Raw genomic sequence first — 19727 nt, forward strand, 5'->3', positions numbered from 1 at the left:
TTACCTAGAGATGGGTGTGGGATCTCACCTAGGATGGTGGCCACTTCTCCTAGCCTCTGTTTTCCCAGCTCTAAAATGGAAACAATAAACTTATCTATTTCTCCAACAAGAAGGATGAATAAACCGCATTTCTTGAAGGCATGTATGCACAAAGCCAATAAGTTGATTTATGGTGAAAGGACTCAGTTGATAAACAGATAAGTACAGCAAGCGGTTGAGAAGAACCTAGACAGGGAAATCTGCCTCTTGGGACTTCTTATCCTATTTGGCAACAGATTTAGAGACATAGACAGAGGGGTACCCAACCTAAACAGTATGCTGTATAATTTCAACTGGATCATTTATCTCAAGACCTTTCTAATGAAACCAACAGCAACAAAGAAGCATAACCTCAGGACCATGAAGGTGGCTTTCACAGATACAGGATACAGCTCCCCTACCTATGCGGGGGTCCTCTCAACCTCTGTGAACATTATGAGAGAGAGTTAGGAAAATAATGGTGAGCTTGGGAGATACCTTGATCAGATACACCAAATAGAAGTTATTTTTTTAAAAGGTTGGAAGGTTTTAAAAGGTTTCCCCATCTTGCATTCCAACTAGATGTAAACAATCCTGTAGACTAAAATTTTAGGTGAACTTGATACTGACTCACAGATCTGGAAAAGCCTTCAGGATCTAACCTGTAACTCTCCTAACAACTCTATGTCCAACTTGCCTCCTGCTGACCACTTCCCCTCACCTCACCCTGACTGGCCATGACTTCCATCCCTCCTCTCTTTTCATATATTTATTTAAATTTCTATTCTGTTTGTCAATATACCCTTCCTCTTTAGCCTCTGTCAGTGAAGTCTGCCTTAGATTGTAAGCACTTAGAGGGCAGGAAGGAACCCCAATATAATAAATGTGATAATACCACTACAGTTAATTTATACAAATTACAGGTGCTATATGCCCAACTATCAAAGTGATACTTTACAGAGTTAAACAGAATAATAACCAAATTAATTTGGAGGAACAAAATGTCTAGAACATTAAGGGAAATCATGAAAAACAAAAGTAGGAATGGAAGTTAGCACCTGTAGGCCTCCCACTGTATTATAAATGCTAGCTATAAGGCAGTAATCATCAAAACTATTTGGTACTAGTAAAAGTAGGTTCTGGTACTGGTAAAAATAGGTTCTGGTACTAGTAAAAGTAGGTTCTAGGACTGGTAAAGAAGGGAAAAGTAGATCAAAGGAACAGTTTAGATAAGGAAAAGTTAGAAACAACAGAACTCAATAATTACATGTTAAATAAACATGATAAATATGATTACCAAAGAAAAATTATATATTGGACAAGAATTGTTGGGAAAACTGGAGATCAGTCTGGCAGAAATTAGGTACAGACCAATACCTTACACCATATTCCACAACAAATTCAAAATAGCAAGAAGAGGTACAAAGAGAAGCAGAGCAGGTGACTTTTATGGTTATGGCTATGGACTGATTTCTTAATCAAACAAGAGCTGGAAGCAATTACAAAAGATAAAATAGATAATTTTGATTACAGGAACCTGAAATGCTTTTGCAGGAACAAAATTTGAGAAATTAGGATTAGAAGAGATCAAAAAGACTTTCCATCAAGTATCTCTGATGAGGGCCTCCCAATGCCTGACTGTAAATATGAAAGGAAGATAAAATTTTGCAATGAGGTATATGAGTTTAAACATATAAATGCCTTTTCCTTCCTCAAGGAAAATGTCAGGAGGGTCTAAGGACTACTTAAAGGTCCAATAACTAAATGCATAGATCGATCAAATACATAAATATCCATGAAATATATAAATATTTCATAAACTTATGAAAAACATGAAGAAAGGCAAAATATAGTGCAAGTTTAATTTAGCAACTGAATAAATCTCCTGCATAGCAGGAATACACTACTCCACTCACAGTGTTTAATGCACGGTACAGGGCATCTCAATAAAACCATTTGTAGCCACACAACATTAAGAGAATGAGAATAAGGCCCCTAGCACATTGAATATGCCTCCTGTTTTTACTGGAGGATATGGAGAGAAGTTAACACAAGATGAGTAGACATGGGTGACATGTGATCAATATCCTCATTGATAAGACACAGTGACAGTGGAGAGATGTGCATAGGCCTGAGCACTTGAAATTATATTTTTATATTATATCTTTTATATCTTTATATTATATCTTTTCCATGAAGTCTTCCTTGTTGCCACAATAAGGGCAATCTTTTCCCTTGAACCCTTGAATGTATTTTATTTTTGTACTTTTCTAATACATTTATCATGTACCAATGTATATGATAGTTATCTATTCTGAAATGACTCCTACATTAGCAACAATAATATTATAGCTATCACTTCTGCAAAGCATCTTACATGTTATCTTATATGATCCTTATAACAACCCTATAAGGTAAATGCTATTATCACCCCTATTTTATAGATTAGGAACCTGGCAGAAAGAGGTTGAATTATTTTCTGAAGTGTCTGAAGCAAGATTAGAATTAGGTTTTCTTGATTCTAGTTCACTGTTCTGTCCACTTTGCCACAAAGTACCCTTTGTACTAGGTAGGGAAGTGTCAATGACACTTAAGGAGATTAAGTTGGGAAAACCAAATATATACAAATAAAAAAATTCATGCTAATGGTGATATAACTTAAAATCCTTTGGGGATCAATTTTCAAGATGTTCTAATAAGGGAGAAGATTCCCAAAGAATGGCAAAACCTTTAAATAGTATTTTTCCAAAAAAGAAAAAGGTTATCTAGAAGGCATTTTAAACTATTGCTCATAATGCCTACTTTTTCTTCTCTGTGAGAATGATCTCTGTATAAATTGAGGGTACTGTTGATGAATATATGAGAAAGGAACAAACAGGCTATTGTGAATATCTTTCTACAGCAGACCACATTTTCACAGTTGCATAACTGGCTGAGAGGTGTAGAGAAGATAAAATTCCATTATGATTATAGTTGGTGATTTCAAAAGGTGGAAAAAAATCTGACTCAGTAGAATAAAATGTGGCTTTTAAAGGCTCTCCTGAAATAACGTGCTTCCCACATCTATGTTAAAATCATAAAAAAAATTCTATGACATATGTGAGATCACATAGATAACTTTTTCAATGATATACTGAATATTAATTAATTAAATTGAGTAATAAAACAAGGAGAAATATGGTCACCCATAGAGCCTGTCCGTGCTACTAAGGTAACTTATATAGAGCCCAAATATGAGATGGATTTCCCACTATTGGGAAATCATCAAATTCCCACCAAATTCTTCTATTCATAGATGATACTGTGCTGAACTTCAGGGCCTCCTCAATACAATCCAGTTATTCAATAGAAATTTCTTTAAGCCCCCTGCTCTGAAAAACAAAGTGGATGAAAAATGTGTGTTGCCCATTTTATGGCATGAAGTTGGACATCCACTGAGTTATTCCGTTAGTACCGTTATGCACTATGGACAGGCACTCCAGATAGACAATGAGCTGGGCCCACATCTGAATAGAAGGATATCAAGCTGGAGTGTAGTTGAGAGACTGCATAACACTTTCAATGATGCCAAGTTGATTCACAGCTGCAGAAGTCAGTCTTTTTAAGAACAATATCCTTCTGGATATGAATCATTGAACACCTTAATCTCAGAAGACTCGAACTTTCAGGTGACTAAACTGGCAATGGAAAGGCACATGTTGGGTCTAAACAGGAAGCAGAATTATAATGATGTGTAAAAACGAACAAAAAGAAGATGGAACAACCAGGTAACAAGAGTAAGGGAAGTGGAGTGGACAGACCAAAGGATGGATTAGTAACCATGCACTCTGAAAAGAACTTTCTGGTAGGCTTCTAGCATGGTGAAAGGATAATCTACATAGGACTTACAAAAAGATGGATGAAAACATAGAACAGTTGTAATCTGCATCAGAGAAGGGAATGTGGTGGGGATACAAAGAAAGGCAAAAAAAAGGCAAAAGATAGTCCTTGCTTCCTTATTCCCTATAAAATATAAGCTGCATGAGGGCAGGTACTTCATTTCTTATCATTTGTACTTTCCCCAGCACCGAGCACAGAGCTCCACACACACAAAAGATGTTTAATAAATACCTATTGAATATCTCTGAATAGATGAAATCTGGGCACAGCTGAGATTTATAGTCCAGACTGTATCATGGTTCCTTGTTGGCTGTGCTGGAGAGGTTTCAAAATTGCAAGTTTATACTGGGTTGTCCATTAGATCAGTGGAGTGTTGGAAGAGAGATTAAAAGGTGTTTCTAAGCAAGATGTTTCTCCTCGAATGGGGAAGAGTTCTAAATTCAGACATATGCTACATCACTAATATATTGGCATTCAAATCCTGAATTCTGCCTGGGGATTGGAATCAAAATTTCTTATGAGGAAAGCTTGGACAATTACGATATTCAAAGAAAGTCAACCATTCCTCATATGCATATTGTTGGCCTAACTTCTCAGGAAAGTAAACTGAAATCATTAAATACCAGGACAGCTGTTTTTAGGTAATTATGCAATATTTTTCACTTGAAAGACCACACAACAGAAATGGGAAGGGGAGAGATAAGACTTGTTTTGGTTACCAATTCCCTGCTGCAGATAAAGCCCAGATTTTTTTAATCATTCAGGCAATGACTCTCTACAGATGACAGAGCTCACATTTGAGAGTCACTCTTGGACTTGACTTGGCAAGACCCAAGTCACTGCAGTACTGAAGTTGTCCTAGGGAGTGGTAAGTGGCAGGCAGAAGGCAGGAATTGTACATGCACCCATTAGGATAGCTGTTGCAGGCTCTGTGCCTGGAAGATGCCACAACCCAGGCCTCCCACATATTCTTAGAGAGGGAATGTGGTCAGATGGTGAGGGCACAGGACTGTTAGTCAGAATTCTGTGGTCCTGTTCCTGGCATCTGTACTCATTTACTCTGTGTGGATAATTTAACTTCTCTCTGCCTTGGTTCCTTCTACTTTGAAAGCAGATGGGGTGATCAGACATTTGGGGAAAGTAATGACCATCAAGGCACAAAGTGAGCCAACCTCAGCACTGCGTGGGCAAGACGGGTAAGGGAGGAAGGTTTCTTTAGTAGGCAAGGATAGGGAAATAGATCTGGGGAAGCCATTTAAAAGTTCATTCAATTCCAAATGTAATCAATCATGATCATTAGACTCTCCTGAAGGTACAAGAAACATGGTTCTCCACTGCGGTGTCTTCTACCACCTTCTTGTTTGTTATATTGTTTGTGGAGGACACCAAGATGTGTAACATACTTTGATTTACAAGTGAGTCAGAGAATTCTTTAGCTAGAGTGCACCATAGAGGTTATTTGGTCTAAGAGCCTCATTTAATAGACAAAATAGCTAAGGTCCTGAGAGGTGAAATGATCTGAAATTTCATCAACCCAAGATTACATGGTTAGTTGCAGGGCAGAACCAGGGACCAGGACCCAGGACTCCTGACTACTGATCCACTGGTTCTTTCATTTTTAAACAAGATAGAACACTAGGGTAAAGACAACCAGGTTTTGCTCTGAAAGGAAAAAAGAGACTCTTTATGCTGTCAGCTGTCTTCCCTCCACAAACTCCCAGAATCAATCCAAAATCCCCATTATAGAAAGCACGGCTGCCTGATGAGAGAGTGAGCCCTGCGTGTGGTCACTGACTATGTGGTATTGTAACATCTTTTGCTGGGGCTCTTCCATTTAATTGGTAGCTTTTCTTTCCTGTTGTGTATTTTTATCCTGAGCTTTGGAACCCAAACCATAAGGACTACAGCCAAAGACTGCTTCTTGGTTAATTGTTAACTGCCTATCGCAGTGGGTCTCTGCAGCCCTGGTGAAAGGCTCCAAAGGGAATGGGGGTCTCTTCAGCAAGTTCTCCCTTAGGGAGAAGGCTGGCCTCTTTGACCTGAACTGGAAGTTCTGCCTCCCAGGCTTGGAAATAAATCCCCCAAACTGTCTGGCCCACACAAGGCCTTAGCCATCCAGGCCTCCCCTCTAAGGTTACACTGGTAGTAAAATGCCTGATGTCAGCAAATCTTTTCTTCTCTTAGCCACTCTGGGCAAAGAGGCGACGGGGATATTCCCCAGGCTCCAACTACCGTGACTGAATGTGGTTGAAAACTAATGTTCCAGATGTTTCCTCCAATGCCCAGTGGAACTGTAGGTTAAGGATCATTTTCTTCTTCTCCTTCACTGATCTAGAGTACTTGGGAGCTTCAACTCTGCTTCTACTAAAGGTTATTCGAAGGGATGGAGGGGAAAAAAAAAACAACCCCCAGGCAATGAAGAAGAAATCTCTTGGGAAAAGGAAATGGAGCACTGGAAAGCCCATTTCCCATAGTGTGATTTCCAACACAGCTAACACATCCCTCTAGTATCAGTGCCAACATTCACTTTCCAGCAATGGCGTCAAAGAAAAACCAAAATTTCCAAGGCAAACATAAAGTCATTGATGAGGAAGTCACTCAATAATATCCATTGCTTCCCAGCCTGAGGGTCTTCAAAGGAGTTTCACAAAATAAAGCAGGAACCTAGAAACAAGAACTTTGAGGGTCATGCGTACACTAGACTATTGTTTGGGTACAGAGGCAACTCAGACCAAAATGGTGAGTGGGATTTTCCTTCCATTGGCTACAATACTTATGTTTGTTCAAGAAAAAAATAGTTGGAGCAAGAAGACACGCACGTCTGATGCTGAAGAAAAGCCTGTTTGTGCCTGCTGGCCACAGTGAAGAGATTGTTCAAGAAGAATTCATCCTGAAATACAGATGACCCCAGAGATGTTGCCAAGGTCAGTGTCTGCTTGAGTTGTGCCAACAACCCCAGGCACAGCCGCCCAGGGTAGCATTCAAGTCAAGCTTCTGACCTTTGGGTGAAATGGCATTATCTATTTTTCATCTGGGTCACTTGGTACCACCTTTCTTCTCCCTGATTTATGGTGGGCCATTAGGCATCACCATCATCAGGAAATAGTATTTACAGGGTGCTGAACCCTGTATCTGATACTATAAGAACTTCCACAGGAAGGAGAAGACTTACCCCTTGACTTCCAGAAGCTAATGAGTATTTCCATGGATAAGTTCTCTCAGAGTTATAGTATAGGTGGAATAGGCTATTTTGGAAGACCTGTACCTAGTAGGTTAGTGGCTTATTAACAACTGATACCTTTTAGTGGTTTCAACATGGGAGGTGGGAGAAGAGAATGACTAATCAGCCTCCTCTAACAGCTGGCTCCAGCTATTATAGGAATGGTCCCCAGTAGGACAGATTGAGGGAATGACTTTCTATTATGAGAAGGTTCCTTGACTCAAAACTGTGGTTGCCAATGAGTCATGTGAATCAGATTCAGGAGACAGCTTTCTGTCCATTAATGTGGCAGGATACCCTTGATTTACAATTGGATCTACCCTTAGAAAAGACTTTCAGAATTGGTAGAGCCCAGAGTGGAGAAGTTAAGAAATAGTCTTCCACACTTAGAGGAGAAGCTGAGAAGCAGCCTGGTATCTATCAGGGACATAAATAGGAGCAGGTGCCCCAACTGGACTGACAACACAAGTGAGTCTTCAAAACAGGTTTTCCAAGGTGTATTGACCTTATTCTCCTCCCTTCTCTTCAACCAGAAAAGCAGCAGTCTTTTGGTTTTGCTCCAAACTTCCTCTCTTTTCCTTCCAAATAAACAGTGGAATAAAGGCTTGCTTCCATTCTCAGACAGGCTTTCCTTTCTTTTTGTTCTTGAACAGGGGATCATAATATATTCATTCATTCAATCTCTACCTATCTATCCATCTATCCATCCATCCTTCTATCATCTATCTCTCTATATCTCTTTCTTCCCTAGCCCAAGAGTTAGGAAGTCCTCAAGGCCTTGTATCAAGGAAGACCCCACTGAGACTTGGATAGACATCAATTGTTACTCCATTGCCATCCTTTTTAAAGGAATAACTACACAAGAGTGTGCTGGAACCAGCTAATACTCACTGGGAGAGCTGATGGATACATTTTCAGAGTAAGCATTTACACCTCTGTAAGCGCAAATGCTATAAATCAGAGTTTGATTTACTGTTTTCTTGATTATCTACACTTAAGATGGAAAAAATGTTAACAATGCAGATTAAACTTAAAAGTGTGTCATATACAATTTTCCCCACTGAAAGCTGGTTGTTAAACATTTATCAGCATACTCTTGACTATATGTCTTAAGGGTTTAAAATCCACTTTTCATAGATTTGCATGTTTATGCTGAGCTAGGAATTTCTTCCATGTGTTTGTAAAGTCTCAATTTATGCTGGACTTGAATGTTCATGATTGAATTAAGAATTTCTCCTATAGTATATATATTTCACAGTGCCCACTAAGTATCTATTTCTCTCAAGCAAAATTAGACACTCTCACATCCAGTGCCTAAAATATCCTGAGCACTGGCTCTCCTTAACAGATGTACACAGAGCAAGCAAGCTGGATTATATTGGGTCTGGGCAGCAGCAGTGAGGGAAAAGGGTGGGAACATCCTCCTTAGAGGAGGTTCTCTACAGATGCCTATACCCTCTCCTTAGTCCCCACCAGCATCATCATACTCTGCACCTACCAGTGCTGAATTCTTCAGACCCAAAGACCAGAGTTAATCCTTTCAGTTCTGGAACTCCCATTCAGACCTATGTTGCACTGACTGTTGAGGGCTTCTCACAGCCTCCTGTATCTAGGCTGGTATGACTCACACTGCAATCTATACTCGAGTCATCTTTTCCACATCTACTCTGCCCCTTCCCCTTTTCGGTTCTGGAATCAAAATCAAATCAATACTGCCATTACTAATGGAAAGAATGCGTCAATCTACTTCCTCGGTTCCACTCACCATACCTGTGATTTTCATACTAAAATACCAACTGTTCCTTATAGATGTTATGCTCTCCCTATTGGAATGTGAGCTCCTTGGGGGTAGGTGGGGGGGGGGGGTAGGACCATTTAATTTTTGTATTTGATCTTCCAGTACTTAGCATAACAAATAAGTTAATAAATGTTTTCCATTCATTCATTAATCAAAATAGATCCCAATTGTCCCTCCTCACTTAGACATACTTCTTTTCTGATTTTTCTGTTCTGTTACAAAGCTACCCCGTATATACACTTTAGACAGATTTAACATGTATACAACTGAGGTGGAAGGAAGTAGAGGGAAGGGAGAAACATAATGAGAATTGCCCTGCACTGGCATTCTTCAGGTATCATTACTATGACTATGGGTCCCCTATCAAAGGAGTTCTAGATTGAGATCCTAGAAAACATTGAAGTATAATTCCTGAGGAGCTTAAGACCTTTAGCTTAAAAAAAAAAGACCTGAAACTTTCTGCTCATCCTTCATTTGGCTCTAAAATATACTTCTTTAAGGGGATACTTCTCTCCCAGAGTCCCATTAGGCCTTATGCATAATGGGTCTTAAAGAGAAGCAAGTCCCTCTACAAGTCCCTTTTTCAGAGAAAGCCTGGAGGTCTATAGTAGCTTTTCCCAAATAGCAAGTATACTTATACTTTGATGGCTGCATGCAAGATTTTATCAATGTAGACAAACTCTCTACTTATGTAGATACTTCAGGTACTCATTTTTAAAATGGAGAAACTGAAGCTCAGAGAGTTTGATTTGCCAGTGGTTACACAGCTCAAAGTGTCAGGGGCGGGATCTGATCCTAGGCTTTCCCGACTCCAAGACTAGCACTTCATCAACTGTACTCTGCCCCTACAGAAACTTCGGGGGAAGGAAGAGGTCAAGGTCCACAGCAGATCCTGCCCTTTTCCTGCCCTCTGGTCCAATTTCTACCTTCTTTTCCAGCCCCCAGGGGCATGATGTGCTCCTTCATTAAGGTATGGAAAATCCCCTGGAAGCTAAAAGAAGACTGGAGTTTTTCAAATTCTAAGAAACTAAGAGAAAACAAAACCCCCCAAATCCCCATAAAAGCACAGAAACTTAGAAATTTACAGAGTGCAAGTTTTCTGATCCAAATTCAACTAAAGTCTAGCCACAGGGTTGGACTGTCAGGCATTGTTTATAGGGAAGCCAGTTCTCAGCTCAATTCCCTTGCCTTAATCCCGTCTGCCTCTGATCATCAACCACCACAACCAACAGCAATCTTTCTCTCTTCCTGTTCTAAAGCTCTCTACCCACTACTAATGCCTAAAGCTCTCAGTTCATTTGTAGATCAAGGATGACTGCCATATCATCAGACCAGTGGAATGAGACTCACATAATCAATCCCACCCACTCCCCTCAGTTCTCCTTAATGATTCAGCACTCAGGTATTCCTGAAGGAGCAAAACATCTCAAAGTCCTTTGTTTACATTCCAACAGTACATTATATTTTAATCATATATTCCTATACTATTGCCCAAGTTGTAAGGCTCTTCTCTCTCACAACTACTACCACTATGTACATATATATACACACACATACATACATATACACACACACACATATATATATACACACACACATACAAACACACACGTAGATAAAATTTACTTATCTGGGTACATGTTGTTTGTCCCTAGTAGAATTTAAGCTCCTTGGGGGCAGGAAATGTATTTGTTATTGTTCTTATAGCCCCATCACCGAACACTGGCTGGCTTATAGTAAGCACTTAACAAATGCTTATGGAATGAATGAATGAATGAATCCATATATAATTTCCACCAAGAACAAGGAGTATTCCCCTCACAAGTTTATATGACAATGAACTGTGAATGCCATAACACCTAAGGGAGCCCATGGTTCAAGGGGTTTGTTGGAGACAATAGCAAATGGTAGAGGATGGCTTTGCAGCTAAAAGATCCTTAATAACTTAAGTTATTACAAAGCTTCCCACTTAAAGTCACTTCAGCTGTTTAACCTTTAGTTGCAGGAAGAGAACCTGAAGAACAGATATAGAAAAGAAAAAGCCAAAAATATGTGGACAAGGTGAAAATCATTCTAGGGAACTGGGAGACCATACCATGAGAAAGGGATCAGACATGAAGTCAACCCTGAGTTCTAGGAGGGAAATCCAAAGCAACAGGTTAGCTGAAAGCAAGGGTATGCTGGAAGGAGGGGTCAAAATATATAACCTTCAGGAGCAAAAGACATTAACTGAATCACTGCCAGCTACTCTGAGGGCCTTGAAGCTGCTTCTATAGCCCTATCCTTTGGATCTTTAAAGATTCCAAGCTCTGACAGTAACATACCATGACTTGGAGGTGTTTTCTGAGAGTTAGGTTTAAATTATTTTGAATAATAAAAATTAATGCCTCTAGCAAGGCATGGAAGTTTCGACTAATGGATAATCTCCAAACACTTGTTTGCTCTGGAAAGTAGTAGACTGATGCAAGTCATATGTGCATGTACATAGTCATCTACCCACAGGCACCTTGCTACATACATAGAAACACTTGGGTAGCTTCCAGGCCTAGCTAAACCCTGTCACCAATCCTGCTTTGTAGTTGGTCAATGAAGAGGGGAGACAGGAATGAGCTACAAAGAGGATAAACTTCTCAAGAAAATTAAAGTTTGCATTTCTCAACCTTAAGTTGTTTTACAAGTTTTAATTATGTGAATTTTCCCAACAGAAAGGGGGGAGGGAGAGGAGGAGAGGGAGACAGAAAGGCAGAGAGAGAGAGATCATCCCCATTTTTTCCAAGGGGGGAGAAACACTACAGTGTCATAATTTAGCTAAATTTGAAGAGCAAGTCCTTGTTAGAGAAGAATTTTAACCACCAATGTATCCAAATACTAACATCAGGTTTAGTTACTGCACCGACACTCAAAACCACAGGTGCTCTGTGCTCTGCTCAGGAAAGATAGAAAACAAACCAGCTATCAATGAGGTTCAAGCAAACTTAGGGACTATTTGGATGTTACTGTTCAATATATACCTTCTGTTTTGCCTTGAGCTGCTTCAGTTCTATAGGTCTTTAACTTTTGCTTGATCTTGTGACTCAAGTTTTAAAAAAAGTAAGATTTAGATCTAAAAGGGGACATAGCACAGAGCTGAAACTAGGGATGGGTAACTAGGACTTTGCTCTAGGACACTGAATTTAGAAAGCACCTGACTGGCTGTGTAGAACAATGGAGCTTAGTACCTTGGTACTTAATCTGTGGAAAATTTTTTTTGCCCTCCCTTTTACCAGAAAAGTATGATTTTTTTTCTTTTTCTTTTATGGGGTGTTTATAGTACCTTATTGTAAAATTTGGGTTAAGTATTTTTCTGTGTCATCTACCGGCCTTTGAGTATCATCTGTGGCTTCTGTAAAACTCTTCCAAAATTCCCATTTAATTTCTTGTGCTGACCCACAATATATCGAAACTGCGATGTGGAAGGGATAAATACAGCTAAAACTGGAAGCTGCCTGATGATCTTCTTCTTCTCCTTTGTGGTCACCCCCAAGTGAACTCTACCTCTGACCCTCAAGTCTATGGTTTGGTATTTTGACTTACAAAGTTCCTATGGTTTGTCCTGAAAACAGTTTATGCTGCTCCAGGTGCACCAATACTGAGTTATGGCTCTGAGGTACAAATTAATGATATCCGTTCCATGATTTGGTTTATAACGTAGTTTGATTCCGTATAAAAAAACCCAGAATACTAGAGTTGAAAGGACCATGGAGGTGAATGAGGCCAGCCCACTTCTCATAGAGTAAAGAAAGTGAAGTAGCCAGGACATGAAATAAGTTACCCACTTAGCTCACAGAGGCAAAATGAGGCCTAACCTAGCTCTGAGACTAACAGAATAGGAAATACTGATTTTGGGGAAATGTGTTCTTTTCCTCAATACAGTAGGGACACACAGGATCAGAGAGAGGAAATGGAATTTAATTGACTACTTTCCTTCTAGATAATTTACATGACAACATCACAGCTAAGGTGGGAGGCTCTTGCACCCTGAAGATGGTGCCTGTGTGTTCAGGGCATGCAAGGGAGGAAGGGCTACTCTGTATATGCATGCATAGAAGGGAGGAAAGTGGTCTCCTTTGAAGTGAGGAAAGCATATTCATTCACTGGGCAAGCCATGGTGGACCCAGCTGGCAATTAGAAACCAGAACTCCCAATTCAGCCATTCATGCAAAATTTCATAAAACCCTCCATGCTCATATTTATCATAATTAATAATATGGTAGACGACTAATCCCTGCCACATGGCCCGGACGTGGCTTCAGAAATCCTTATTAAGGAAACATGTGCATAAGGGTGTAGCCCAAACGCTATAGTTTTTATAAGGAAAAAAAGGTTTTAAGAAAAAAAAATTCCTTTAATTTTATGCATCCTTCAACAACTAACTCCTCATTCCCTGCATTCATAGCTTCCTCTTACAAATTACCATTTATGGTTATTTATCAATGGAGGCCTCATGGGTCTATTGCTCACAGGAGTTGCGAGACCCCATTCTTCTCTCTGCTCCTTTACCCTAAATGGTTGCTTCTGGATACAAATCACTTTGGGGGGGCGGGGTACCTCGATTGGCACAGTATCATAGATTGAGACCTGCCTCATTTCATAGATCATGAAACTGAGGCCAAGAAAGGTTAAGTGATTTGTCCATAGTCAAATGGGGAGCAAGTGACCCAAGTGGGCTTTGCTCAGTGACGTCACGATGAGGAGGCAGTGACGTATCTACGTCCTGTGACAGGTGCAGAGAAAGAGAATTCTCTTTAGCCGGTGCCTGTCCAATCTGCAATAGTGGAGAATTGGCAGCTGGTCAAAGTAGGATTCAGGGTAAGTAAAATAGGGGCGAGCCAGTCACACCTTGACCACTCTGAATAACTATAGTCACTTCATGCTCTTGGTTGTCATCTTTCCCTTATTTCATTTCCAAACTCCATTCTGTCCTACAAAAAGATAACTCGAGAGGCGGCATTGCAGAATTTTAAACCTATGTCACTACAAACTTCCCAGTCTGGCTTCCCTGTAAAATCCACACCATGGCTTCCATAATTCAGCAGCTCCTTCCAATGGAATGAGAACAGGAAGGAAATCAATTCTCGAGGGCATCTTTTGGGTCTGGGGAACCCTAAGAAGATGTTTACATATCTTTAAGGATCACATATAGTTTCCCCCAGGGCCAAGTTTATTTAAAAAGACTGAATGCAAGATTTATATCACTCCCAGATCCAGGGCTGAAAAAAATATCTCTTCAACAACAACAACAACAAACAACAACAAAACCCACCTCTCATTTGGGTCAAGAACTATGAAATCTAAAAGAGACCCCAAGCTGGGCAGAAAGGCTGCTAGGTCGAAAACATCTCAGGATGAGGAAGATTCTTCCCCTGCTAGGGGGAAGGGATCCCAGCTGGTGAAATAGATAGAAAGAAGAGCAAATTTTTTTTTTAATCCCCCAAACGACTTATACTTTGGTACATAAACTGTATAAGTATAATGTTGGCAGATTCCAGTGCATAAGAAGGTAGCTGAAAAAAAAAGCATGAACCATAAATAATGCCAAGTAATAAAGGAGGTGAATGTTTCTGTTATTAGATTCTTTCATTGTATAAATCTGTTTAATAAGAGGGCTAGGAACCACTGATAGAAAACAGACCGTGTACGGTGTTGCAGACCAACCTGTTCTAAAGGCCCAGGGTGGAAATTCGTGCCAAGTCATTTTTTTTTGTTCTCAACCAATGCAACTTAAAACGTAATTGTTGTTTCCTTATTTTAAAATGGGAATCATCTCACAAGGCCAGCTGCCTCTGGAGACAGTGGGAGGTGTACTCAGTGGCACGATGAACTCATTATTTACTGCTCCCCCAACATTTTTAAGGTGCTTCACTGTGTTAGTGGAATGCATATCTTTTACCTCATTTCTACCTTAAAAGAGATCAGGAAATGTATACAGATCTACAAATCATATTTTTTTAACATACACACACATGTACCCAGAAATCTACCCATATATCTTTCTTCTGACCCAAATATCCATTTCATATAAAGAGACTCAACCAAACTCTTTAATGGACAGGTAATTTTCATCTTTCTGCCCTGAAGTTTCTTATAATTGGGGGGTGTAGGTGTGCATGTATGTGTGTATATTACATAAGTATGTACATACATATAACCACATATACATAAATACACACACATACATATATTTTGTCATAGGAGGAGGTGGTGTTGGTTACTGCCAAATATGACCGCAATAAGCAATGCTGGGCAGTTGAACTGTGGGGAAGGGAAGGCAGTAGCTCTTGCCAGCTGCCCTAAGGCAAGAACTAGATTCTCTCCCACGTGGGGCTGCCTATAGTTAGCACATAAAAGCTAGAAATGGGACTTCTTTGCTGGTGTTTATAGGCTGGCCCATTACGCTGCTGTTGCTGGGCTGGTGTGTTCCTAAAGGAGGGTGTGACTGAGAGGTTGCAGGACCCTGACACTACAGTGATGGGCTGTAAAATGAAATCATACAAAGTCACTGAAGGCTTGAGTAGGACTATTTACCAAACAGCAATAAATAATCTAACAAGCTGTCTCAAAGCACTTCATACTTATAGCATTCTGTCAATTACCTCCAAGTATTTGCCACTTAGAGAAGGTAGCACACAAGCTGTTTTCCTCAGTTACTGTTTTCTGATATATTTTGGTACATAAGACCTTTGTATTCTTTGATTACAGGCCTTAGCAGTCTCCATCAGCCCTATGTAACTCCTCTAATCAGGGTTCTCCCTGGTTCCTAGCCTCAGTCATTGTCTCTCTCTCATGTAAATAAAATTAAATTCAGTTTTACATGTGTAGTTACTGTATAACCTTATTTAATTCAATTACATACAGTTTTGAAAGCTTTATACTGTAGAGTACACAGGTGTGTAATGTTTAAGTTAATTAGTGTAAATGTGGTGCTTGTGATAATTTCTACAAAACGTTGGGTATCGGACATTAGAAATGGAGCCTCCATTATTTTTGAGTGAAAAATCTAATTCATCCTATGTCATTTCAATTTATAGCACCTTTGCAGGCAAAGAAAAACCAGCTATAAATTAATTCAAGGACTATGTTTGCAATAGCTTAACTTTATTTGTAGAGTGTTTTTCTTTCTCTGAGCTGATGGATACTAACTCATTTATCTCAGCAGATGCTAGATGAAGCAAGTAGGTACGTCTTATTTCGATTTTACACAGAGAAGAACCAAGACTAGACAGGTTACATGATTTGCACCCAAGGTCCCTAAGTGCTAAGTTTTGTTTACAGTCACATCAATATATTTAATATATTAAAAAGAACTTGCTGTATATTATTAGGTTCTCCAGAAATATATATAATAGTTAAATAATGAGTCCCAGGTCTTTGGGGAATAGATCCCAAAGGACTGTTCTCTTTCTTTGGAGAAAGAGCTAGACACAGGTCTTCCTGATGGAGTTTAAAGAGTTTTCAGGATATGTCAGCTAGTTACGCATGTGAGGAAATACTTCTTGGTGCCACCACCCCAGTGCTACTGAGGTCCGTGAGAATGAGGCAGGCTCCCACGCTCAGCCTCCCTTGGGCCAGGACACTTTACACAGTGCACATAAGAGAGGGCCAAAGACCTGTAAGTTGCCAACCCCAAGCTCTGCCTTACAGACCATATTAGCCAGTTGGTCTAGGCCCTATCTGTCATAACAGAAAAGAGCACAGGCTCCTGACCTTTTTGACTGGCACATACAAGCAGGATTATTCTCCATTTCTGTGCTCTCTATTTTCACAGCAGGGGAAATCACTTTGACTTTCTGTTTAGTGACCCTGCTGCTTTGGGTTGAAATGTTGTTTTAAAATGATTTATTCTTAAAAAGGCTATTAGCCCTTTGAGATCTGATCTTGTATGTTCTGGTTGGTAAGATAAGTAGCAAGCCATGCTAAATGAGGTTTGTGATCAACTTGAACCTGGGTATCTCAGACACTGAGAGTTGAGTAATTGGTCTAAGCGCAAGGTATCTTCTAGACTTCCTAGTATCTTCCTAACTTCCTGACCTCTTGGTATGAGGCTATTGGGCAATACACATTATGAGTTCAGATTGGCCTGAAGGACTAGAATTTTTTTATTATTTGTTATAACAAAAATTATTTGTTACTCCAGAAACCTAAACAGAACTCCTGCCCACATCTGTCAGATGGTTACAACTGTGGTACCCTTGAATATGGAATAACCACTGATGAGAGCCAATGCAACTACCCTTGATCTGATGCTGCTTTGCCATCCCAGGATCCAGAAAAGTAGCAGTCCTAATCAGTCATTCCTTGAATAGGAATTTATCAAGTGCCTACTACATGCCAGGCGCATAAGTACTATAGATACAAAAAAAGGCAAAAGCCAGTATCTGTTTTCAAGGACCTCATGTGGAAAACAACACAAAACAATTATGTACAAACTAGCTATGTACAGGATAAATTAGAGAAAATCAACAAAGGGAAGCTACAATGGCAGACAAACTCTCAGTGCCTGCTCTCATTTAGTTACTAGCTGCCAAAACAAAAATTCCTCCCTCCTGCTACCTCTCCTTACAGTCCATAGCCCACATCATCCTCTGTCCTCCCATTTCTTTCCTTCCTTTTCTCCCTCCCTCCCTCCCTCCCTCTTTCCTTCCCTCTTTTTCTTTTCTACTTCTGCTCACAGGGCTACTTCCCCAGCTGATGTTGCAACAGCCTACAAAGTGATCTCCCTGATTCAAATCATTCTTTTCTTTGGTCTACGTTCTACAGAGTTGACAAATTAAAATTCCTTAGAGACAAGTCTGATTATATAGCAGGTCTGACTATACTTCTTGTTCAAAAATTTTCAGTGTTTCCTTATTGCTTCTAGGATAAAATACAAATTCCTCAACTTGGTATTTAAAGTTCTCTTTTAGAAAATGACCCCCATTTATTTTTCCAGACATTCCATGTTGCTCCCTTTATGTACTCTATGTGCCAGACAAACTGAACTTCCCCTAAGACTTGATGCTCCATTTCCTGCTTTATGCCTATGTACAGGTTGTTTCCCATGCCTAGAATGTACTTCGTCTTAACCTCTGCCTTTTAGAATCTCAGAATAGCTTCTTTCAAAGGTTCATCTCAACAACTACTCTCAAAGAAAAACCTGTTAGTTGCTTTTTCCTTCCTTAAATGATTTTATATTGACTTGTCAATTTAGAACTGAATTCTAGAAGTCACTAAGCTTAACTTTCTTATTTGGCAGATGAGGGAACAGGCCCAGAGGGCTGAAATAACTTGCCCATAGGCCCACAGGGAGCAAGTAATAGAACTGGGATTTTGAACCTAAGCCCTTTGATGAGCAAATCTAACACTTTCTATGTAAAATGACACTCCCCTTACCTATTCCGTCATACATCTCCCAGTAGAATTTACATTCCTTGAGAGCTGAGACTTTTATTTTTGTCTTTGTACTTAGTCCCATATAATGGGCAACTAGGTGGCACACACACATATACATATACACATATATGAAATGCGCATTTAGATGGCACAGTGGATAGAACACCAGGCATGGAACAAGAGAGACTCATTTTCATGAGTTCAAATCCAGTCTCAGACCTTAATTACTAACTGGGTGACCCCAGGCAAGTCACTTAACCCTGTTTGCCTCAGTTCCTCATCTGTGAAATGACCTGGAAAAGGAAACAGCAAATCACTCCAGTACCTTTGGCAAGAAAACTCCCAAATGGAATCACAGAGTGCTGGATGTGACTGAAAAATGACTTAACAACAAATATATAATAACTTATAACTGTTCACTGAACTGGATTAGTAAGGTGACCGTTGCAAAGAAATTTCAATTCATATAAAAATAAAGGAAGCAGAAATGTGAAAGGTGGTAAGATTTTAATCCTTCCCCCCTTCCTCCCCTAACCTCTCTCCCACCCCTAAGGTAAAGTGGAAACAGATAAGGAAAATCTCACTGGGGAAACACTTGTCATGGAGTGTGTGGGCTGTTTCATGCTGCTTCTGCAGACACACTATGTGATCACAGTCCCTCTGTCAGCTTCGAAAGCTTGCAGAAGCAGAGAGTGGAGAAACAAAAAAGTTAAATTAGCCTTTACAACCACCCAGACAGACCTCTGGTGACTGTGATAGAAGATATCTACATATGGGTAGTTTGCTCCCTCCCTCTGGCTGGAGCAGCTGGGGCAATTGGCCTTGATGCTTTTAATGAAATATTGGCCTGAATTCCTAGATCCATTCTGAGAGGAGTCTGATACCAAGATAAGGATTAAGAATGAGTCAGAGACTTCTCTATTCTACCAGAACTTGGGGACAAAAATCAGGATTAGAATAAGTAATGATTTATAACAATTATTAGTAGGTGAGGAATCCAATTATTACCTATTTTCCTTTTTTTATGCTTGCAGTATAGATATCCACTTAAAATCATGTTTATTACTGGTGTTTATACAGAACACTGAGAGGCATTGTGGTGCAATGAATAGAGAGCTGGCCTCAAAGGCCGGAAGGCCTGGGTTCAAGTCTCACCTCTGATACGAAATGGCTCTATGACCTTGAGCCAGTCACAAACTCAGTTCCTCTGGCAACATTTTTTTAAGATTAGAAGTTGCAGATCAGGTGATCTTCATTGCTAAGAAAAGTTCCCTATACTAATAAAACACAGATTTGGCCCCCCAAAATTACCATGTTTAGCTTTTGCTTTAAAATTAAAAAAAAAAAAAAGAGGAAAACTGATCCTTTCCTCAGGAAACCAGATCTTTGGTGAAAAGTGGGATG

At 39.8% G+C, this 19727-nt stretch overlaps 1 protein-coding gene across 13 annotated transcripts in view; it reads right to left on the minus strand.

Annotated features, from left to right (window-relative positions):
- Positions 1 to 19727, minus strand: part of BCAS3 (BCAS3 microtubule associated cell migration factor) — an 803928-nt gene that overhangs the window by 91209 nt on the left and 692992 nt on the right. For 7 of the 13 annotated variants that reach the window (XM_072637728.1, XM_072637730.1, XM_072637732.1 and 4 more), the window contains one exon: positions 5 to 70. The exons of the other annotated variants lie outside the window; for them this stretch is intronic. In XM_072637728.1, the coding sequence (XP_072493829.1) occupies positions 5 to 70 (66 nt within the window). The remainder of the gene's footprint in view (positions 1 to 4; positions 71 to 19727) is intronic. 13 annotated transcript variants of the gene reach the window in all.

This window comes from Notamacropus eugenii, chromosome 2 (genome assembly GCF_028372415.1).
Source record: "Notamacropus eugenii isolate mMacEug1 chromosome 2, mMacEug1.pri_v2, whole genome shotgun sequence".
NCBI lineage: Eukaryota > Metazoa > Chordata > Mammalia > Diprotodontia > Macropodidae > Notamacropus > Notamacropus eugenii.